At 34.9% G+C, this 23,108-nt stretch overlaps 1 protein-coding gene across 2 annotated transcripts in view; it reads left to right on the forward strand.

Annotated features, from left to right (window-relative positions):
- The window catches only part of nckap1 (NCK-associated protein 1), a 97,024-nt gene extending 75,128 nt beyond the window's left edge, over positions 1 to 21,896 (forward strand). For both annotated transcript variants that reach the window (XM_056465856.1, XM_056465857.1), the window contains exons 23-30: positions 6,131 to 6,224; positions 7,134 to 7,216; positions 10,574 to 10,654; positions 10,731 to 10,824; positions 16,811 to 16,927; positions 17,085 to 17,194; positions 17,334 to 17,423; positions 20,942 to 21,896. In XM_056465856.1, coding sequence (XP_056321831.1) covers positions 6,131 to 6,224; positions 7,134 to 7,216; positions 10,574 to 10,654; positions 10,731 to 10,824; positions 16,811 to 16,927; positions 17,085 to 17,194; positions 17,334 to 17,423; positions 20,942 to 21,058 — 786 coding nt within the window. In that variant the 3' untranslated portion in view covers positions 21,059 to 21,896. The remainder of the gene's footprint in view (positions 1 to 6,130; positions 6,225 to 7,133; positions 7,217 to 10,573; positions 10,655 to 10,730; positions 10,825 to 16,810; positions 16,928 to 17,084; positions 17,195 to 17,333; positions 17,424 to 20,941) is intronic.
- Positions 21,897 to 23,108: the final 1,212 nt, after the last annotated feature.

Below are 23,108 nucleotides of genomic sequence, written 5' to 3' on the forward strand. Positions count from 1 at the left end.
AAGAATTATTTATTTATTTTATTTAACAATTTAGTTTTTTTTTTGGCAATTTTTATTGTCATTATTACAATTTTAAATATTATTTTATTGTGATAGTAGAAAACTAACATGTACAAGCAGATTCAAATTAGATTGATCTGTGATCTGTGGACTTTTTATTTGTTAGTTTTTATTGTTTTTGTAATTGTTTCTATATATATTTTTTTAATTGTATAAGAAAATATGTAAAATAGGTTTGTAGAACTATACGACAGCATAATACGACAGTTGCCATGTTTGTTTATTTTTAGACCGCACAATGCCAACTTCAGGAGATTTATGTAACATTTGGTTGAATAACTTTTTTTTTTTATTATTATCGCAATCATAGAAAAAACACTTAAAACAGCAGATCCAGATTAGATTGAATCTGTGGACTTTTTATTTATTTAGTTTTTGGATTTATTTATTTATTTATTTATTTTTTAAGCGGTTTTCACCTTTATTAGTATAGGACAGTGGAGATTTTACAGGTAGGAAAGTGTGGACCTTGAGTTGGGAATCGAACTCTGGTTGCCATGAGCACCTCAGTGCTGTGTCGACGCGCTAACCTCTAGGCTATTGGTTCGGACATTTATTAATTTTTTATTTATGAGAAGGTATGTGAAATGGATTTGCAGAACTTTGTGAATGATGGCTGTTCCAGATTAGTGGAAATGGAGAGCTTTCTCTGAGTTTCAGCAGCCAGAGGCCTGTTTACGAGATACAGAGTTTAGTTATCACTTCCCCCTCGCTACAAGTTAACATTTAGACAAGGACAACTGAGAACCGTCAGCAGTGATGAAATAACTGCAACTACGATCAAACCCGAACCAAATGTTTGTGTGATAAAGAAAGGCCTTCCTCATTAAGTATGACTAATGTATTGTTTGCACTCCCTGACATAATACTTTTTTCTTCTTGGTCATTGCATCTGCATGTAAACCCCTGTGGTTTTCTTTCAGTGTGTATTTCTTTCAATAATGACAGAAGGTCTGTGAATGCATTTTGTACAGTCAAAGTCAGAATTATTACCCCAATTTCTGTGAAACAGAAAGATTTATTTCAACACATTTCTAAACATAAAAGTTTTAATAACTCAATTCTAATAAAGGATTTTTTTTATCTTTGCCATAATGACAGCACAGAATACAGGGTAACCACAGGATCTTAAAGTCTTAAAATGCCTTAAATCTCAAAATCTAAATTTTAGGCATTAAAGTCATAAATTAACTGAAATATGATGTTGTAGGTCTTAAATCTTTTTTTAAACAGGTCTTAATTTTTCTTTGTTCATGTATTGCTACCAAATCTGGCCAAAACCCATACAATTACCAACAATCCATCTCAATAAAACTTTAAACTTTTTATTTAAAGGTCATTTTTAACTCTATTTATCATAATTGATCAATTATTGTCCTTACATCAACATTTGTTTAAAAGTGCTCAATGTATTTACTGCTGAGGACACTGACCTGGACTGATTGTTGTGCATAGATTTAGTTTATTATATAAATTTTTTTAAGTTCTAAAACATTTGTTCATTTTTTAATAAACATTATTTTAAAGAAAGTTTATGTTGGGGAAAAAGTGTATGGATATAAATAGAGCTTGCATGTTTTTACATAACATTTTAAAAAATATTAATATTAAAAATAATATTAATATATAGTATTAAAAATACTTTATAAAAGGATAAAATATATATCATGCACAGCTCATATGTCTCATGTAAAAGAAGAAATATGTAGAAGTAATAGACGAATGATGTGTGTGGTAATGGGGTGAGAATAAATAAAAAACTTGTGCTTCATCCCGCTTCATTTTGACCATGTTTATGATATTTTTTAAAGAATTTTTGTGTATGATATTTCTGTTCATAATAAATAAATCAAATAAATAAAAATATATAAATATACATACATACATATATATATATATATGTGTGTGTGTGTGTGTATATATATATATATATATATATATATATATATATATATATATATATATATATATATATATATATATATATATATATATATATATATATATATGTATGTATGTATGTATGTATATATGTATGTATGTGTGTATAAATATATTAAATTATAATAAAAATATTTTCTATCTGGGCCATTTGAAAAATTCCTTTGCGTTTAGCCCTATAGGAGTTAAAATTTCATTCATGTCAGTCTTAAAAGTGTCTTAAGTCTTAAATTTACTTGGTGAAGCCTACAGAAACCCTGTAATATTTTACTAGATCTTTTTTTCAAGATGCTAGTATTAAACTTAAAGTGCAACTTAAAGGCTTAACCAGGTTAACTAGGTTACCTAGGCAAGTTATTGTATAACAGTGTTTTTTTTGTAAATATTGCTTAAGAGGGCTAATAATGTTGACCTTAATATGTTTTGTTTTTTTTATATATAATAATTTTTTTCAGGGTTTTCACCTTTAATGTATTGGACAGTAGAGGTTATTGACAGGAAAGCATGGGGAGCAGAGAGAGGGGAAGCATCGGCATAGGACAACGAGGCGGGAATCGAACTCGGGTCGCCGTGAGCACCGGCATGCATGTGTCGATGCACTAACCAGTACACCACTGGCGCCGACCTTAAAATGGTTTTTAAAAAGAATTCAAAACTGCTTTCATCCTAGCCAAAATAAAACCAATAAGACCTTCTCTAAAAGAAAAAAATATTATAGGAAATACTGTTAAAAATTCCTTGCTCTGATAAACATCATTTGGGAAATATTTGAAAAAGAAAACAAAATTCGAAGGAGGGCTAATAATTTTGACTTCATTTGTATGTATTTGAAACAGCCCTGTGAGCCACGAGAGCCAGCCGAAATGTGTGAACGCAGTCAACGCAGGCTTGGCACATGTCAGCGATGTTCTAACATGCAAGCCTCTTTCCCTCAGCTGAAAGCAATTTGGACAAAAGAGAACCAAGTTTCCTATCTGACCCACAATCAGCTGTGGGGTGAGATGGTTTATTTGGAATTTCTATTCAGTGGCATGTTCAGTAAAGCATTTAAACATGCCACGTGTTTTCTCTCAGAGCTCAAATTATGCAAATCATTTGTTGACATGCAAACTCATGCCCATGCGTTTCCTCACAGTTCCCGGTTCTCAGTCCATTTCATGCCTTTTTAATCGGCTACTGTTCAAGATTGTAGCTGTTAAATGTAATGTTTGGAGGGAAAAAAAGCCTAATTATGTTTCTGTTATCAAAACAAGTTTGTTTTCTGGTTAACTCTTGTGTTCTGTTTAAATTGACTACCCTTTCGTTATGTTGGTGGCTGTTTTTGCCCCATTGACTTCCATTATAATTACATTTTTTGATTGCATGGCAGCTTATAATCATGCATTCTTGATTGTTGATGGTTTTCTCTGTTTGAAAAAGGTAAAGAGGTCAAATGTGTAATTTTTACTGTTGGTCATTAGTTGGCAGCTTTTAAACCTTTAGATAGGCCTGTGAAAAAAGTCTATGGCTTTTATATGGAGTTCTATGGAGTAAAGCAGCAAATTATAGTGTTTGTGCTTAAATACACTTACTATGTTTACTATGTTCTGAGAGCTGAACGGCTTATTTTGATTTTCTCTGACATATCAACATACTTGCGCAAAGGTCGTTTTCTCTCTCACACACACACACATACACATACACTAGGAGCATGAACCTACACTGGTCTCACGGTTCGGTTCCGATTATCATGCCATCGATTCGGTTCAATTCGATATCTCGGTGCATCACGGTGCATTGACGATGATTTCTGTTCATAATTTGATTTTTTCTTCACAACATAGGAATATTTTTTTATTAAAATCTATAAATATATTAATATTTATATATTATTTGTAATACAATATTGTCCTTTAATACAAGCAGTAAGTTCTATGAACTGTGCCTTTACTTTTACCTGCTCAAAGAAAACACTCTTGTTGAATGTTTCAAACAAAACTCCAATACATGCACAGAAGACAACATGAGCATTTATTGACCTTATTCTTCAATGCGGAAGTGCGCGCGTTTTTGCGATTGTTTTAGAACTTCCGATTCAGTTGCCTATCGGAGAAATGACTAGGAATAATAAACGGCAAAAAAAAGGTCAAACTACTTACTCTACAAACAAGTGTTTGCATTACAATACAGACAAAGTAGTATAATATAATAAGAAAATATCAGTGTGCAACACCAAGCAGCAAAAGGAGCTGTTTTTAACGTTTAAAAATGAATGGAAGTGAATGAGACCGGAAGTTTCGAGCCAAAATGATTCAAATGGCAGCGCCCACTCATACGCGGAGAATAAGGTGAATAGAAAAAAAATGAATGTAAATATTAGCCCACTTCCTTTTTGAGCACTATCTTACACCCCTATGATTCGTCATTGTCTTCACCCGCTCAACAGTAAAGGCTGTGCTTGGCTTTAGAAATGAAAGCGCTGTTCACCGATGATTCACACGGGACGAACAGCCGCGGTTACAGTCTATATGTGCATAATACGCACCTCAGGCACACTCATGTCTGGATCCACAAGTATCGCTTTAACAGCCAATTCAATTCAATTCAATTCAATTCACCTTTATTTGTATAGCGCTTATACAATGTAGATTGTGTCAAAGCAGCTTCACATAAAAGGTCATAGTAAATAGGAACAGTGTAGTTCAGTTTGTAGTGTTTAAGTTCAGTTCAGTTGAGCTTAGTTCAGTGTGGTTTAATAATCACTACTGAGAGTCCAAATACTGAAGAGCAAATCCAACGATGCGCAGCTCTACAGATCCCGAACCATGCAAAGCCAAGAGGAGAGGAAAAGTTACCTCACAAACAGGCCAGCGGAGCGGGTCAAATGTCCAACGTGTGTGAGAGAGAGAGAGGCAGAGATGGATTTTTACAGCATCCCACCCTAGTAGTGAAATAGCGGCTCGTGTGCTGTGCCTTCTTCAGTGTCAATGAAAGACTTTCCAGCAAACTCACAAGCAGTTGAATTGTGCATAATTATCTACCTTTTAAGTAGTAGGAGCGTTTTATTTAGTCGCCCTCGCCTCCTTCGCCATAGTATTCTACTGCGACATCACGCTTAGGAGATAAATGACATCAGTAGGTAACAACCGGTTATGATCTATTACCGAACCGATATCGAATTGTGCCCATCTGCATTTTGGTGCACCGAAGAAACAATTAGTTTTGACAACCCTAACACACTATTGTTACATTCCATGCTGTTTGAATGTATTATTGTGTTTGATTTCTCTTTAACTTGTTGTAAAAGCTTTTGAAACCACTTAAACCCTGCTTGTGAAACATAACTTTGTGTTTGGAAGCTGTAGGGAGGTGGGTGCCGTTTTATTTCTAAAACCCTTTTTCTCTTGTTTATGTTTAGTTTGTGAGTTAGTGTACATTTCTGTTGTTGATTTAATTTTACTTCGTTAGTTTAGACAGTTTTATCCCCTAACTAGCTGGAGTGTACTTTAGTTTGTTGTTTTGGACTTTCCCCCTCCTGAAGTCTATTTTTGCTTCCCAGTTCTGTTTTCTTATTGTACATTTCCGTTAATAAATTCTTTAACTTAAATTTGGTGTGTTGTCGTGAAGGCAGGGGACTAATCCACACTCACCCCAACCAACATTAAAAGTTTTCACTGTTGCTCCCCCTCCTAGACATTTAACATCAGGGACGTAACACTATACTCCACATAGAATGCTGAAACTAAGCTTTTTTTTTTTTTTTTTTGCACTGCAACTGATGACCAACAGTATAAATTAAAACAAATGTAAAAATTAAAAACTGGGAAAATCAGCAACAATCAAGAATGCATGATTATATGGCATCATTGCTTTGCCATCAATAAAGTCATTATAATGGAAGTCAATGGGGCAAAAACAGCCCCAAACATAATGTAAGGGTAGTCAATTTGCACAGAGTCTATTGTTGAATTTTCATGGAAAGTTGTGGCCAAATTAAGACTCAAAATCTACCCAGAGTGGATAAAAACATCCCCAACAGCACACAAGGATTAAGGATTGTCATAAATGTGGTTGTTGGATTTAAATGCCTTTTACGATTTATGTAGATTATGATGCCTTCTCTTCAACCTGTTTTTTATCATCCTTCCAGAAACTTGTGGTGGACAATGTGGAGGTTTTGACCCAGATGAGGACCAGCTTTGACAAGCCGGACCATATGGCAGCCCTCTTTAAGAGGCTAACATGTGAGTATCTGTTGTGGGATTTTTATTGTAATGCATTTTTATGGTATGGACAGTACCATTTACAAGTTTTTAATCATTTTATATTACATTAGTCACGGACACTTTGAATTGACCAAAAAGTTAGACATTTATACTGTTTCCAAAAAGAACTCCAAAAGAAAATTGTATCAAGGTTACCATATAAGTATCCCAACTATATATATATATATATATATATATAAATATATATATATATATATATATATATATATATATATATATATATATAATTTTTTTTTCTTCTTTTTGCGCACAAAATCTTTATATTAGAATAATAAGTGTCACTGTATCACAGGAGAATGAATGACTTTTTAAAAACGATATTAAAATTATGTTTTTGTTGCGTTTTCGACCAAATATATTCATCCCCAATACAAAAAAAAACATACACTGAAAAATTTAAGGTTATAAATCCTATATCTAATTGATATCTGTTGAGCATTTGATGCATTTAAATCATCTTCCAGAGGGCAACAATTATAGCTTCAGAAGATGATAATTATCTCCTATTTCACATGTTAAAATTAAATTGTAATGTTAAATATTGTACATTTCCAGTCATGTCCATGAAGGTCAGGTTGAGCAGCACTGTTTTAGACAATAGCTGTGCGGAATCTGATGGTATGAGCTGTAATAACAGCCACCCCTCATGACAGACGGGACCCTCAGCACACAGCTATTTGTGGTATTTGTTATGGCTTGTCCTCATACAGTCACATTACTGAGCTCAAATGTATTTTCAATTCCAGTTTGAGGAATGCGGCCCATGTTCACACCACCTGCAGACCTATTTTTAGCACTTCTAAAGAAGGAAAATGGACTATTTTGGGTTGGGAGGTTATTAATGTGACGCGTCTTCTATTTCCGCAGCGGTCGACAGCGTGCTAAAACGGATGACCATCATCGGTGTGATTTTGTCGTTCCGCTCTCTGGCTCAGGAAGCTCTCAGAGATGTAAGTTCGTTATCTTGTTTCTCTCATGAATCCATCCACACACATATGTAAAACACTTAAAAGAATATAACAGAAAGATATTGTAGATCTTGCTCATTACAATACTGTGTTTTTTATTCCATAAATGCAGCAAGAGATGTTGTAAAGAATGTTCAAGCTGCTCTTTTCTGATTGAAAATTCCAAGAGAATGATTTATACATCCAAGATGTACTGTGGACGAAAATGTACAGTTGAAGTCAGAATTATTAGCCCCCTTTGATTTTTTTTTTTTTTTATATTTTCCAAATGATGTGTAACAAAGCAAGGAAATTTTCACAGTATGTCTGATAATATTTTGTCTTCTGGAGAAAGTCTTATTTCTTTTATTTCGGCTAGAATAAAAGCAGATTTACATTTTTTTATCAACTATTTTAAGGTCAAAATTATTAGCCCCTTTAAGCTTTTATATTAAGCTTTTTTTTTCGATAATCTACAGGATAAACCATTGTTATACAATAACTTGCCTAATTACCCTAACCTGTCTAGTTAACATAATTAATCTATTTAAGCCTTTAAATGTCACTTTAAGCTGTATAGAAGTGTTTTGAAAAATATCTAATCAAATATTATTACTGTCATCATGGCAAAGATAAAATAAATCAGTTATTAGAAATGAGTTATTAACTATTATGATTAGAAATGTGTTGAAAAGATCTTCTCTCCATTAAACAGAAATTGGGGAAAAAAATAAACGGGGCTAATTATTCAGGGGGGCTAATGATTCTGACTTCAACTGTAAATGATTTGTGCACAATATTTAGTTATATATAGTCATGCAACAACTTTCTGTTATGATCAGAGCTTCTACAGCTCTTAAATCCTTTTTACGTAATTCATGTATTAAAATCCTTGTTGTTACAAGTCTTAAATAATATTTTATGTTATTTAAAAAAAAAAACCACCCCTTTCCCAGAACATCAAATCTAGGAACAATATATAACCAAATGTCCATATAGAAAATAAAAGATGAAAACATTGCATGAATGTATGACATTAGTTTCTTTTTTCTCGTATTGTCATGTTGTGTGCATCCATTTCCATTACAAGAGTTAAAAAAGGTTGCCGGAATTTTCCGGAAAGCGATCATATGTGAACAGGCCCTTTTTGAAAATACTGGTGAATTCCTTACTACAATTTTTCAAAAAAAGTTGTAACATTACCGGTAATTTCCCGGATTGCTTGTCTGTGTGAACGCAGAAGGAAAATTGCCAGAAAGATGTAGACGTCTACTCCAGCCAATCAGAACATTCAGACGCATTCAAATCCGCGCTGTTTATGAAAATAAAAGCCTTTGAATCCTTCTCCAGACACATTTAGCTGCTGCCTGTTAGTCAGGTAACACTTCGGGGTTCCTCCTTGGTGTCAACTGTGGAAAAAAATGATCGATAAAATGCTTATGAAAAACAGCTGTGAGTTTACCTCCACACTCTGCGTTTTGTTGCGTGACATGTGTCCACATTAAAGAGCGCCCCCCTCAGTCAGATTTGAGTAGCCTACAACACCGGTAGACCTTGGTTTTAAAAACATGAAGCTGTAGCATGCACTCAAATAAACATCTCGACCACAGATCTCAACATGCGGAAGTGTTTCTTCATATTATCAGCATTTGTAATGCAGTCATATGTGTAAACAAAACTGCGTTTAGTGCCACTGCCTTTGGACAAAAGCAGCTGCATGATTGCTAAAGTTTTAAATAAAAGTGAAACCACCAATCGCGTGACTCCCTTTATGTTTACAAATACAAGCGCGGCCTTTTAGAGCTTATTATGGTTAATGGTGTCAGAATTTGTTGGTATTTTGGAATGGATGTGTGAACGGTCTTTTCCAGAAAAATTCCTGAATGTCCGTGCCTGTGTGAACTGTCCGTGCCTTTAAGTCGTTCCAGATATTTTCCGGATATTTACCGGTATCAGTGTGAAAGGGGCTAATCTCTCAACAGACCCACTGATAGTATGCCTTATTTTCTCCAAGTATTCAGATTGGTTATACAATATATAGTTGTGGGTGGCGCAGTGGGTAGCATGATCGCCTCACAGCAAGAAAGGCGCTGGTTCGAGCCTCGGCTGGGTCAGTTGCCATTCCTGTGTGGAGTTTGCATGTTCTCCCCGCGTTCGCGTGGGTTTCCTCCGGGTGCTCCGGTTTCCCCCACAGTTCAAAGACATGCTGTACAGGTGAATTGGGTAGGCTAAATTGTCCGTTGTGCAGGAGTGTGAATGAGTGTGTATGGATGTTTCCCAGAGATTCTTGTTCTTCACTTCGTAAAACATATGCTGGATAAATTGGCGGTTCGTTCCGCTGTGGCGACCCCAGATTAATAATTGGGACTAGGCCGAAAAGAAAATGAATGAATGAGCATTATTTATCAATATGTGGCTCTTTTTGGATTTTCAGAAGCTATAGAAATTAAAAAAGTAAAATTGGAAATACGTTGGGACCATTGTTTTTGTTTACATCCCTCAAAATGGTCTACAGCACCAAGGTGCTCACGGCAACCCAAGTTTGATTCCCTGCTCGAGGTCCTTTGCCAATCCTTCCCCTTTTCTTGCTCCCCATGATTTCCAGTCAGTTCTCTACAATGTTCTATCAGTAAAAGGTTAAAAACCACTAAAAATGTTTTAAAAAAATAGTTTAAAATGAATAATAAAAAACTAAAACTAATTTTAAAATGCTAACAAATTTTCTACAAATTATGAAAATATTTAAAAAATACTTTGTCACTAATACTAAATCTTATTTGTATAACATTATCTGAATCAAATATTCAGCTTGAAACGCTTCAGGTTTGGTTGTCACATTGTAAGTTTGAATATGCAAAGGGTGATTGAATTGCGTTTTATCAGTGAGTAATATTTAAAAGTCGCCCATTTTCTCACATAATGCTGATTATTTTATATTATATAATATGGCTTCAGGATTCTTGGAATTTAGTCAGTATTTGGATTTTGTGCATAGGTGGCACAAATTACAGTCCACTTTTATTGTAAGGAGGTTTTATTGTGTTGTTTGCAGGAAGAACGACAATCTGCTTGTTAAAGTTGTGACCTATGGAATACTGTTTCCGCTCAAGCTGCTACTCAGTTGAATTGAGAAAATATTATATATTGCGATCATGATTTTTGAAAGTATTACAGCGCTTTGTAAATGTTTGTTATTACCATTTTTTAAGCCTCCCCATACAGTTTGACAGGGCGCTTGGATCTGGAAACTGCTTCGTGTGATGTCAGACTTAACAAGTTGATAATATCATTGCAATAAGGTTGCTTAAACAAAAATGTAGCCTAAATAAGCTCTCATCAAATATATGTTCTTCTCTCCAGGTGCTGTCCTGCCACATTCCCTTCCTGGTGAGCTCAGTTGAAGACTTCAAAGATCACATTCCTCGTGAAACTGACATGAAGGTAAGTGGAGTTCAGACTTGCTGGTAACAGTATCAATGGCGGGGACAGCCAGACCTGAAATTCTCCCTTCTCTCAGGTGGCCATGAACGTGTACGAGCTGTCTTCTGCTGCAGGGCTGCCCTGTGAGATTGACCCTGCTCTAGTAGTGGCGCTGTCATCCCAGAAGTCTGGTAAGTTACTTCTAACCATTCGAAATCTTAGTTCATTTTCTTAGTCCATTTTGAGATCAAATATAAACCTTGCTGCTCCAATGTTTGAGTTGGGTTGAGAATATTTATTTTAAAAAAAATACTCTGTAAAAGATTAGTTGACCTAACTTAAAATAAGTGAGTAGACCTGTAGCTTTTAGGGCAATAAGTTGACTTTACTTAAACAGTAAGTAAACCCATAAAAAAAAAAAAGCAAACATGTAACTTGGAACTTATAAGTTGATTAAAATTAGTTTAATCATATTATATAAATATATATATATATATATAGTAAACCTGTGGCTTTTAAACCAATAAGATGACTTAAAGTGAGTAACCCCATTGCCTTAATTTTTTTAAGTAAATGAACTGTGCATAATTAGAACTTTTATGTAGATTTAATTTAATTTTTATAAGTTACAACGTGCCTACTTGCTTATTTAATTAAAGTCGATATGTCACTTTTAAGGCAATGGGTTTTCTCACTTATTTAAAGTAAATAATCACTTATTACTGGAACTATCACCAAGGCATTATTTTTATGGAATGATTATTGAAATTCAGATTTTTTTTGCTTATGCAATCACATTCATTTGTGACCATAAACCACAAGTTTACCATTTTGATAAAAAAAAATTGAGATTAATAAATCACCCGAAATCAGAATAAATAAGCTTTCCATTGATTGATGGTTGGTTATAATAAGACAATATTTGGCTGAAATACAACTTTTAAAGAGTCTGAAATTTGAGTGTTAAAAAAAATCATAATACTGAGAAAATTACCTTTTAAAGTTATTTAAATTACTCATTTAGTATGTACAATGAGTTTTAATATATTTACAGTAGGAAATCTTAATCTTAAAAAATCTTAATTGAAAATGATCTTTACTTAATATTTGAATCATTTGTCTGCGTAACGGTGCTTCAGGCGGCTTGTGGACCTTTCCCGATCCTGTCCCCATCTATCTCCGACTTCACTTCCTGTCATTCTACGGTCCTGTCAAATAAAAGCAAAAATGCCAGAAAATGTTATTAAATTTAATTAAAAAATCCAATGATTTTTGGCATAAGAGAAAAATGGATAATTATGACACATACTGTGTGTTTTTTGGCTATTGCCAGAAAGATACCTGTGCAATAGACAAAGCTCCAGGGTCACATGTATCTTAAATTACTTCTTTTTTTTAATTAAATGCATGGAATATAGTATTAGAATTATTTATTTCAGACCATTCAATATGGCACCGCACATCAGACCTGTTTTCCATTCACAGACGATCAGCTGAGATGCATTACCATTTCCACCTGGTATCATCATGCGGTCAAATACAACTTTTGCAACCACTTGTGTTCATATGTTGTTGAGACAAGTTTAAGTTATGTCGAGTCATGTATTTCAGACCAATCAAAATGGCAAAGCAAATCCAGCCATTTTTTTAAAGGCAAGGTGCAATTTTGTTGTCTTCAGAATAGAAACACTCTCACTTTTTCCAAGTCAGAGGAAAATAAAATGGCATATCTGCAAGTTCTTTTAGTTTTGGCCTCTTAAGAAAGTGCAGATATGCATCAGGTGTTTCTGCTCGAGTTTAGTTTGAACATCAAGCGTCAACTACTGGAACGCAGCTTTCAACAGCATTCGCAACAAAATGGTTAGTTACCAAAGTGTGACGTCGGTACTTACGCACTTGAAAGAAAAGGAATCGTTTTTCCAAAGTGCACTTTGGTGCTGAAATCTAAAGCCTATTTGATGCCAAATGATTTACCAGAAATCCCTGTATCCCCGTAAAGACCTTGGAATCAAGCTAGCTGGCTGTAAAAAAGCTTTGGTTTGTGTCTAAACTTTAAGTGCTATCACATGGTTTACATCAGGTCTAAACTGGTCAAGTACTGCAGCGTGAGGATGCTCGCCTGCACTGTGATTACGGTGTAACCTCACACTATAATACACACTCTCACACACATGCATTACATCCACACCCATGTTCAGTCTGGTCATGGTATCAGCTTACCATGTCTTATTATTTCTGCGGTGAATGAATTCACAAGAAACTTTCAAACCTCACGCGGCCAGGCCACAACCTCAAGGGTTAAAAATAATACGAAATATCTGTGACTAGCAGATATGAAGATCAAGGTTTCTGAAATCTTCTTTTCAGTGTTAGACTTCTTTTCAGTGTCACGCCTGAAACTTGTCTATAGCGCTTGTTCACTGCTGCTCTTATACTTGTGTAAATTGCTTCCTTGTCCTCATTTGTAAGTCGCTTTGGATAAAAGCGTCTGCTAAATGACTAAATGTAAATGTAAATGTAAATGTGTTGATGAGTAGCTAACATAAAGAACTTATTATACTGACCGCTCAATAATCCAATACTTTTTATTGCATAAAGAGTCATGCGTTATGAATACAGCTTAAAGATCCTGTGAAGTGTTTACTTTCACTGTTTTAATTAGGGAAACTCCTGAGGTAAATATGTTATATCTCTGAACTTTAATAATAAAGCTATATAAAATGCTGCGCTTCCCACGTCCAGTCGCAATGACTTCTGGGAATTCTAGAGTGAGTTCAGTGCTCAAGTTTGCATCGTTGCGTTCTCAATATCAAGAACACATCTGGGAACTTTCAGGTGTCCTTCGTTCTTGCGATCTTGAGTATTGGAACTAAACTTTGGCAGCTGATGATGACGTGACACGAGAACATGAGAACGCAAGATCGCTGAAGAACGCATATTGAGAAACAGCCATACTCTCAACTGAACCATGAAGAGAGGACGGGACATATAGTGGTGTCAGATACTAGGGAGCATTTGATTGGTCAAGATGTGATGAGACACTGAAATATGAGGTGACATGAAACTGAAGTGACAAACTGCAAGCTTTGGATGTTTATACCTGGTTTATACTTTCTAAACATGAATTTTGTCTGTTTTGGAGCACACTGGCTAATAGATATCCTTAAAACTAACAGACTTAAACTAACATCTTAAAATAGTTTATTTTAATTTCACGGGACCTTTAAAGGAGGTCGTAGACTGGACACAAAGACATGGTTGTCTTTGAGAGCACTCAAATCAACTATCACAATGCTAGTGCTCTACATTTTATGTCATAAATCTTTAACGCACAAAATTTTAATTTAAGCTGGATGATTTTGTATTGTGCATCAAACCATTTCTTTGTTTTGTGTGATTAAGAGCATCGTTTTTCTTTCTGTTTCTATTTCATTAGACAATTTTTTTGTTTTGTTTTTTCAAAAACTTGTTTTCAGACTTCCAAATGTTATTGTTGTGTAAAATTAAATGAACCCCCCCCCCCCCCCCCCCCCCCCCCTCAGGAACTACTGTAAAGAATTACATCTACTTTAATTAAAGAGATAGTTCATTCCAGTGTTAATTTCGTCAATGAAAATAGGGCCGAAAAATTATTTTTTATCTATGGCTTGGCAGCAGAAATTGACACGTCTTCTGCACTATTACCGTGACTGAAAACTGAATGCGAGCGCTCTGATCTGCTCATCCAATGAATGAACAGCACGTTATTGTTCATGAAAAAAGACCAGACTAACATGTAGTCAAAAAGATAACAACCATCCAGCCATAATTGTTGATATGATCTGCTGCATTGTGTAATTCACTCATTGACTCTTTTGACAAGACGTTTATGACTTGTTTAACGGTCATCGGCACCTAATTCTTTATAAGTTTTGAATATTTTCATTTTTAAAAACAATTATGAACATTTATATGTATTTTTATATGTAATAAATTTCTTTGGAAATGTTAAAAGGATCCATAAGGTGAGGAGATCCGGTTATGCATATTCAGTCACATTACTGGTGGAGCAGACCTGTCCAGTTCCTGTATGTTTTGTTGACACCTCTTCATGCAAAAATGAAATATACTCCTCTTCCACTAGTCCCAAACATGTTATAGTTTCTCCATTCTGATGAGCACAAAGGGCGATATACTGAAGAATGTTGGAAAGCAGCAGCAGTATTATTTTTTCTGTCTCTATTTTGAATATTAATGGCTACTTCAGACAATCTTGTTTTGTGTTAAACAGAAGAAAGAACTTTACTAACATTTTAGAACTAAAGTGTTTGTAAATGAGGATGAACTGAGTGTGAACTATCACTTTAGTGTTTTTAGGGTTCCCACACTTTTTGAAAGTACTTAAAAGTACTTGAATTTCCAGCATATGGATTCAAGGCCTGGGGTCCATTTTTCGTAGATGGATTGCTTAATTAGCTGGATTTGGTTTTTGACGATTTGACATGATCCAGGATCGTTTCGTTCTTCAAAACTCATCCGAGAGTTGTTGTCATAGCAACAGTTCTGTTAGCTTAAACCAAAGATAATACTGAAAGTATGTACCAAATTCTGATATTTTATATATTTTATTACAGTAGTAGTTATATACACTATATACAATTTTTAACTCTCTCTCTCTCTCTCTCTCTCTCTCTCTCTCTCTCTCTCTCTCTCTCTCTCTATATATATATATATATATAGTACAGTTTTTGTATGATAATAGACATGTACAATATGCAACTTTCTTTTTTTAAGGAATAATACATTTATGCTGTCATGCACGTGTTTTGACAGCTTATATGACGTGATTTGATCCTTCACAAAAGTTGCAGACACCTTTACCAATATCAAAATGCTTTTGTGATGCTAAATTAATTAAAACATCCAGTTATTCTTTACACCGATTAAGATCCGGCTACTATAACACTACTATGGCTACTATAATAAAGAAAATCCGCTCTAACTGTGAAACTAAATAAATTGCTAAATGCTCTTCTCGACACATGGAAGTGTAAAGCCTGCAGTCCACAACAAAGTTGAAAAGTTATTGTGCATCATATTTAACAAACCGTTTACTACGAATTGTATGTAATTTTGCTATTGAATATTAATCAGATGATGTCATTACACTGCTGTGCCGTCAGCCAATCGTTGCATTGCTGATCATTATTTCGAGGATCGATAGATCAGTCCTTCACAACACACGCATTGATCTCAGATCAGTTCATCCAGACATTTTAATCTAATTCGCTAACTTGTTTGAAGAACCAAAAAAAAGCCAGAGATCAGTTATCAAGATAAACAGACCCAGGATCTGCCAAATCTTAGATCAATTAAGCGAGGAATGAAGAACGGACCACTGGAAAGAACTTTAAAATAAACACAGGTCCTTAAAAGTGCTTGAATTCAATTTGAAATAAAATTTGCTTATGGTTTTATTTTAACAATTGCACTCAATTGTCAAAAACCGAATGAAAAAAAAGAGAAAATCTTAAATTAAAAATCTTGCATTTAAATATTGTGCAAAAACACTGACATTTATCAATATTTCAGAAACTACACATCAATATTACCAGTAGTGAATTCAATTTTTTTTTTTTTTATTGTAAGTTATTTAAACATTTTTTGTTTAATTTTTTAAATGTCTTTTTTTTTTTGCTGTTTATTTCAAAGTGTCCTAGTGTTGCTTATCGAACCTTCATCCAGCATTTGAGCCCGTTCGAGGAATCAGCTTCCTGAGAAGAAACACACCTCAGAGCTCATAGCAGTTGTCCAGATTTAAGCAAATCTCTCCAGTGAACGGCTCTGATTTTCTCAGAGCAGCGCAGACCCTCCAGGGCCTCTTGGCCCACGCTGATGTTTTTGTTCTGTTCCCCCGACAGTTCAATCCAAACGTCTTCTGTTTACTATATAAATATCAAGTCAATTCAAACTAGACTTAATTGAATCACTCCCAAACGCTGTTGCACTAATAACATAAATAAGAGTTAATTTTTGGACATTAGCACCGTTTTTCTTGGCCCCTGACGCAGATTTTCGGACACTGTCCAGAGTGAGAACTGCAATCGCTGCAATTTCCCTGCCGTTCTCCCAATGGCAGCATATCAGGGGTTACCTAAAGGAAAACCCATGAACTCAGTTCTCTGTGTTTTGTAACAGAAAATATTAGCCCGGAGGAAGAGTACAAGATCGCCTGCCTGTTGATGGTCTTCGTGGCGGTTTCCATGCCAACCCTGGCCAGCAACGTGATGTCACAGTACAGTCCCGCAATAGAAGGTACCAATTTTTACATTTCAGACTTGCGCTGAACCGCTGCGAATGAAATCAGATTACATCTGTGCTGTTTGAACTGCGGTCCTCTGGAACAGCTCGTTTTTTGACATTTATCGCTTGTGTGTATGTGTGTGCGTTAACTCTCTATAAATCTTTTAAGGTCACTGCAACAACATTCACTGTCTGGCTAAAGCGATAAACCAGATTGCCGCCGCTCTGTTCACGATCCACAAGGGGAGCATAGAGGATCGCCTCAAAGAGTTCCTCGCCGTAAGTAACAGGAATGGTCCTTTTCATTTCCAGTACTTTTACTACACAGCATACAATTGACATGAACATATCAGCAGTAAACACTCAATTTCTGCAACTGTCATTGTGGCCTAATAAATCCTGCAATTCTGTCTGTCAGCTCGCCTCTTCCAGCCTGCTGAAGATTGGACAGGAGACGGATAAAACCACTACACGGAACAGAGAGTCTGTTTACCTGCTCCTGGACATGGTGAGTAAATCCCCAACTCAGCTATAAGACAAAAGACAGCGTCTGATATTGGTATGTAGATTCAGATTGGTTTTCTCCATAGATGTAGCTCATATTTAACTTTAATTCTTTTACAGTCACATTCCCGCCACCGGGAAGCTTAAATTCCCCTCACGTTTTTACAATTAATTCCTAATCTAATGAAGGCAAACTATATATCATTGAAAAGGTGTAAGCCTTCTGAAAACATATTTTGTTGTTGTTTTTTGTTACATAGAAAGAGCAATAGATTAAAACACATTTACTGCCACAAGACAACCTAGGACCATTTATGGTTACATTTTTAAACTATAATATTGTACTTTAAACAAAGCAATCAGGACAAACTTTCTAAAATTTCTAGTTTTTAAATCTGCTGGGTTTTTTTTGTTTGTTTATTTTATTAGAGATATTACTGAGCAATAGTTTTTTATTAATTTGCTAAAAGGAGTCGTAAAAGCATTACTTTGCTACAGCAATCCACATGTTAAAAAGTGGAGGCGACAGTTAAGTGGTTAAGCAAAGTTTTTAAAGAGATATGATATGTAGATGGTTGTCAGAATTACAATTTTATTTTTATTCCCTGCCAGAAACAAAACTTCTATTTAAAAAAACAAACTGTAATTTCAGCTGCATTGTGATATAATTTTTCACCTGCACCCATATTTGCTGGGAAGAAACATTTATATTTTAAATAAATTATTATTTTTTTCAGTTCATTCAAGTTTCCTCAAGAGAAAATGCAAAGCAGCACAACCGTTTTTAGTACAACCCCTTAACACATCATAAAATAATTGTCTTTTTATTTTTTATTTCATTGTAACATATTAAAGTAACAAATACATGCATGTATAAATGAAAATAGGTGTTACTTCAGTTGAAGTGTACAGTTGATTGTCAGAATTATTAGCCCCCCTTTGATTTTTTTTTTTTTTTATTTTTTTTTTTGATAATTTTTTTTTATATATATTTTCCAGATGATGTTTAACAGAGCAAGGAAATTTTCACAGTATGTCTGATAATATTTTTTTTTCTGGAGAAAGTCTTATTTGTTTTATTTCAGCTAGAATAAAAGCCGTTTTAATTTTTTTTTAAAACATTTTAAGGTCAAAATGATAAGCCCCTTTACGCTATATTTTTTTCGATAGTCTACAGAACAAACCATCATTATACAATAAGTTAAGCCTTTAAATTTCACTTTAAGCTGTATAGAAGTGTCTTAAAAAGTATCCAGTAAAATATTATTTGCTGTCATCATGGCAAAGATAAAATAAATCAGTTATTAGAAATGAGTTATTAAAACTATTATGTTTAGAAATGTGTTGAAAATCTTCTCTCCATTAAGCAGAAATTGGGGGAAAAAATAAACAGGAGGGCTAGTAATTCTGACTTCAACTGTATGTATGTGTGTGTATATATATATATATATATATATATATATATATATATATATATATATATATATATATATATATATATATATATATATATATATATATATATATATATATATATATATATATATATATATAGCCTTTAATCGGGTTAAGAAACCTACATTACACCAAAGTTAAATAACAAAGACAAATATACAAATAATATACGAAGAATTTCTCCAAAAAAGCAGAACTATGGAACAACTAATAATTGTGAGCTGCTAATGAGTATGGGATGCTTTTCGTCTCACTCAAATTTTCACTCGAATTTTTCTTGGAATATCCTGAACTTGTGCAGAAGACACAATTATAGCATGTTGTGCCATTTGCAGTGCCCAGTTTGCATTGACTATGTATATATGATCTCGCAGGCCACATAAAATGATTTGGTGGGCTGACACAAGTGAAATAAAATTGATTCCTGTTTTCTTAATCCCTCCTTAACACTTTATTAGTTTTCCTCTTCAGGAAAAATTGCTTGTATCCCTTATTTATATATTTAGTTTTGGAAAAAAAGCGATTGCTAAATGAATAAATTTTAATGTAAATGTAACCAACGGATTATGTGACACTGGAGGCTGCGGAGTAATGAAGGAGCAAATTCAGCTTTGCCATGAAATGAATACATTTTAAAATACATCAAAATAGAAAACTATATTTAATAATATAAATAATTCCTTTACTCTGTCTTTAAATAAATTATGGGCTTAAAATAGGCTCATTTACACTAGAGTTAAACAGTTTTTGAAAAAAATGTTTTTAATCCATTCAGCCAATCTCCTGGTCTAGCGGGAGCGCGTTTAGCTTAGCTTAGATCATTAAATTATATTTGACCATTAGCATCTCACTCAGAAATGACCAGAGTTTTTATCATTTTCCAATTTAAACCATTACTCTTCTGTAGTTACATCATGTACTAAATCCAACGCAAAATGAGTAGTTGCAATGTTCTAGACCAGGGGTGTCCAAACTCGGTCCTGCAGGGCCGGTGTCCTGCAGATTTTAGCTCCAGCTTGCCTCAACACACCTACAAGGATATTTCCAAAAAGCCTAGTAAGAGCTTGATTAGCTAACCCAGGTGTATCTAATAGGGGCTGGGGCTAAACTTCCGGCCCTCCAGGACTGTGTTTGGGCATCCCTGTTCTAGACTGATATGGCTAGGAACTATACTCTCGTTCTGTCAGAATTATTAAGGAACAGAAAATGAAAAGATTTCAAGGCTGATAGGAACTAAACTCTCGTTTCAGCGTAATAATCAAGGAACTTTGCTGCCATACCATGAACTTTTAATTTTCTGTTGATATTGGTATACAGTGTAACTAAAGAAGAATTTTTTAGATCTTTTTGAGTGAGATGCTAATGGTCTAATCCGATTCAATGATCTATGCTAAGCTAAGGTAAAATTGCTCACTTGAATCGCGGAGATTGGCTGAATGGATAAAAATGGTAAAACCCAACCGTTCAACTTTAGGGAAGATGTAAAATGAGCCTATGTTCAAAAATAAGAGATTCAAGAGATGTCTTACTGACCCACCCCAATACATACACGTAGTATTTATGCTTTACAGTGACTCAGGTTATTATTTTATAAGATCACAGTGCTCTCTAATGAATAAATAATTGGCTAACTTTGTTCATATACTTTGTTGCAAAGAATTAAAGGATTTCTTTAATCCAAACACTGTACAAATGCTTAAAACTCAAGATTGTTTTGAAATCCCTGTGGAGAAAACGAATGAGAAAAATACTTAGGGAGAGTCCAGCCAGTTGAAAAGATTTCTCCATATTTCCGTCTTCCTTTTGAGTCCATAACCGTCAGATGACTGGGAAAATGTGCTGTTTGTGTTTGAGAGTCACGCAGCTCTTTTGATCCGTTACTCTTGTGTGGGATTTGTCTGTGGGATTTTCGGCTCTTTGAAGCATAATCTCCAGGATGCACCGAATTAGGGTGTAATGGAAAGCAAGAAGCGTTTATTTTCGTACATATCAGACTCGAGGCCTCGTGTGCGTGTGTGTGAGCTTCAGCAGAACATCCCAATCACCCTGAGATCTGCTCTTGTCTAGATCGTTCAAGAATCGCCATTCCTCACCATGGACCTGTTGGAGTCCTGCTTTCCATACGTCCTGCTCCGAAACGCCTATCACGCCGTATACAAGCAGTCGGTATCTTCTTCAGCATAAGAGCACTCCAGGGGTGGACACTTCAACTCTCATTCCATATTCCTCCGTAGGATTCTCCGATGTTATAGTCTTACAAGACTTTCGATGGGATCAAAACTTTTATGACACTGAATAAAGAGGGAAAAATGGCAAAAAAAATAATTATAATAATTTGTTTATTGACCACTTACAATAATCAAGTTTGATCCCAGGGACTAGTGACACTAAGTATCATTTTTGACCATTTATTTTGGTTTGTGTTTTAATTTGCAATGGTTAAACTTGGAAACAAACACATTAAATAGTTAATTGTGAGTGTTGGGATGTGGGGGGGGAGGGCAGGGGTGAATTGTTAAAAACTACATGATGCTAAATGCTTGTTCTGATAACAGATGCCTCTATGAAACAGTGATTTTTCTTTTCTTTTTCTTTTTTGGATGTTGTTCTAGATCTAATCTGTGTGGGTTACTGCGTGCTTCTCTCTCTCCCTCCCTGTGAATTTGCATTTATTTTCATTACACTTTGTGTTCCTTTTACATACTTGCCAAATTAATGAATATAACAGCATCTCATTTGGATTGAAACGGCAGAATTGTGCATAACTACATGTTCTAAAAGCAACCTAGTGTTGTTTGTACAAAGCATAGTATAATTTTTTAACTAACTTTCATGATGCCTTGTGGCATTGACACTCCATTGTACCCGTCTGTGAGCTATAATAAACATTCTTACATATTTATTGAATGTTTATCAGTCGTTTCCCCCTTTCCTCCTCTCCCTTAACCGGTTTTTATATGTTTTGAATTTTTTGGAAATGACAATGTATCTTCCATAACATGAATAAACATCAGGTCATATATGGTTTGAGTGGTTTACTTTAATGTTGTTAAGTGATGTATTTTTATATCATAATAAAAAAACGTGGATTATGAACTCATTAATAACATCTAAGTTAATTACCTGTATGTCATTGATGATTAAACGGGTGGTTTTATTATTGAAATCTTCATCTCGAAGCCATGTGCAACTTTAAAATGAAAGGAAAATGAACAGGAATTCACTGGTGATAAAGTACGGGAACCCTGTAACAGGTTACATCTGTGATTTTGACATTTTATTATGCAGAAATGTGGAAAATGAATTCTAAAAGCAGCATTTTGACTATTCTGTTGTTACTGACAAGAACATTGCTGAAATTCTTTGATCAGAGGCTGATCATCTAAATCTGCTCAGATGAAACGAGCCAAAGGGCACAGTGTTTGTGCAGATGTTTTTCAAAGACATATTTACTTTTTATGAGCTTGTTTTTGCTTTTTTATATCGCTACCTTAATGTTTAAATTGTACCTGGCACTTTTTGGCATATACACTCACCGGCCACTTTAATAGGTACACCTTACAAGTACAGGGTTGGACACACTTTTGCCATCAGAACTGCCTTAATCCTTCGTGGCAAGGAATCAACAAGGTACTGGAAATATTCCTCACAGATTTTGGTCCATATTGACGTGATAGCGTCCCGCAGTTGCTGCAGATTTGTCAGCTGCACATCCATGATGTGAATCTCCCATTCCATCACATCCCAAAGGTGCTCTATTGGATTGAGCTGTGACTGTGGAGGCCATTGGAGTACAGTGAACTCATTGTCATGTTCAAGAAGCCAGTCTGAGATGATTCAGGCTTTATGACATGGTGTGTTATCCTGCTGGAAGTAGCCATTAGGATGGGAACACTGTGGTCATAAAGGGATGGACATGGTCAGCAACAATACTCAGGTATTCAATTGATACTAATGTGCCCAAAGCATGCCAAGAAAATATTGCGTGTTCAGAGATGCTTTTCTGCATACCTAGGTTGTAACGAGTGGTTATTTGAGTTACTGTTGCCTTTCAGTCAGCTCGAACCAGTCTGGCCATTCTCCTCTGGCATCAACAAGGCATTTCTGCCCACATAACTGCTGCTCACTGGATATTTTCTCTTTTTCTGAATATTCTCTATAAACCCTAGAGATGGTTGTGCGTGAAAATCCCAGTAGATCAGCAGTTTCTGAAATACTCAGACCAGTCTGTCTG

Source organism: Danio aesculapii, chromosome 9 (assembly GCF_903798145.1).
Source record: "Danio aesculapii chromosome 9, fDanAes4.1, whole genome shotgun sequence".
Classification (NCBI taxonomy): Eukaryota; Metazoa; Chordata; class Actinopteri; order Cypriniformes; family Danionidae; genus Danio; species Danio aesculapii.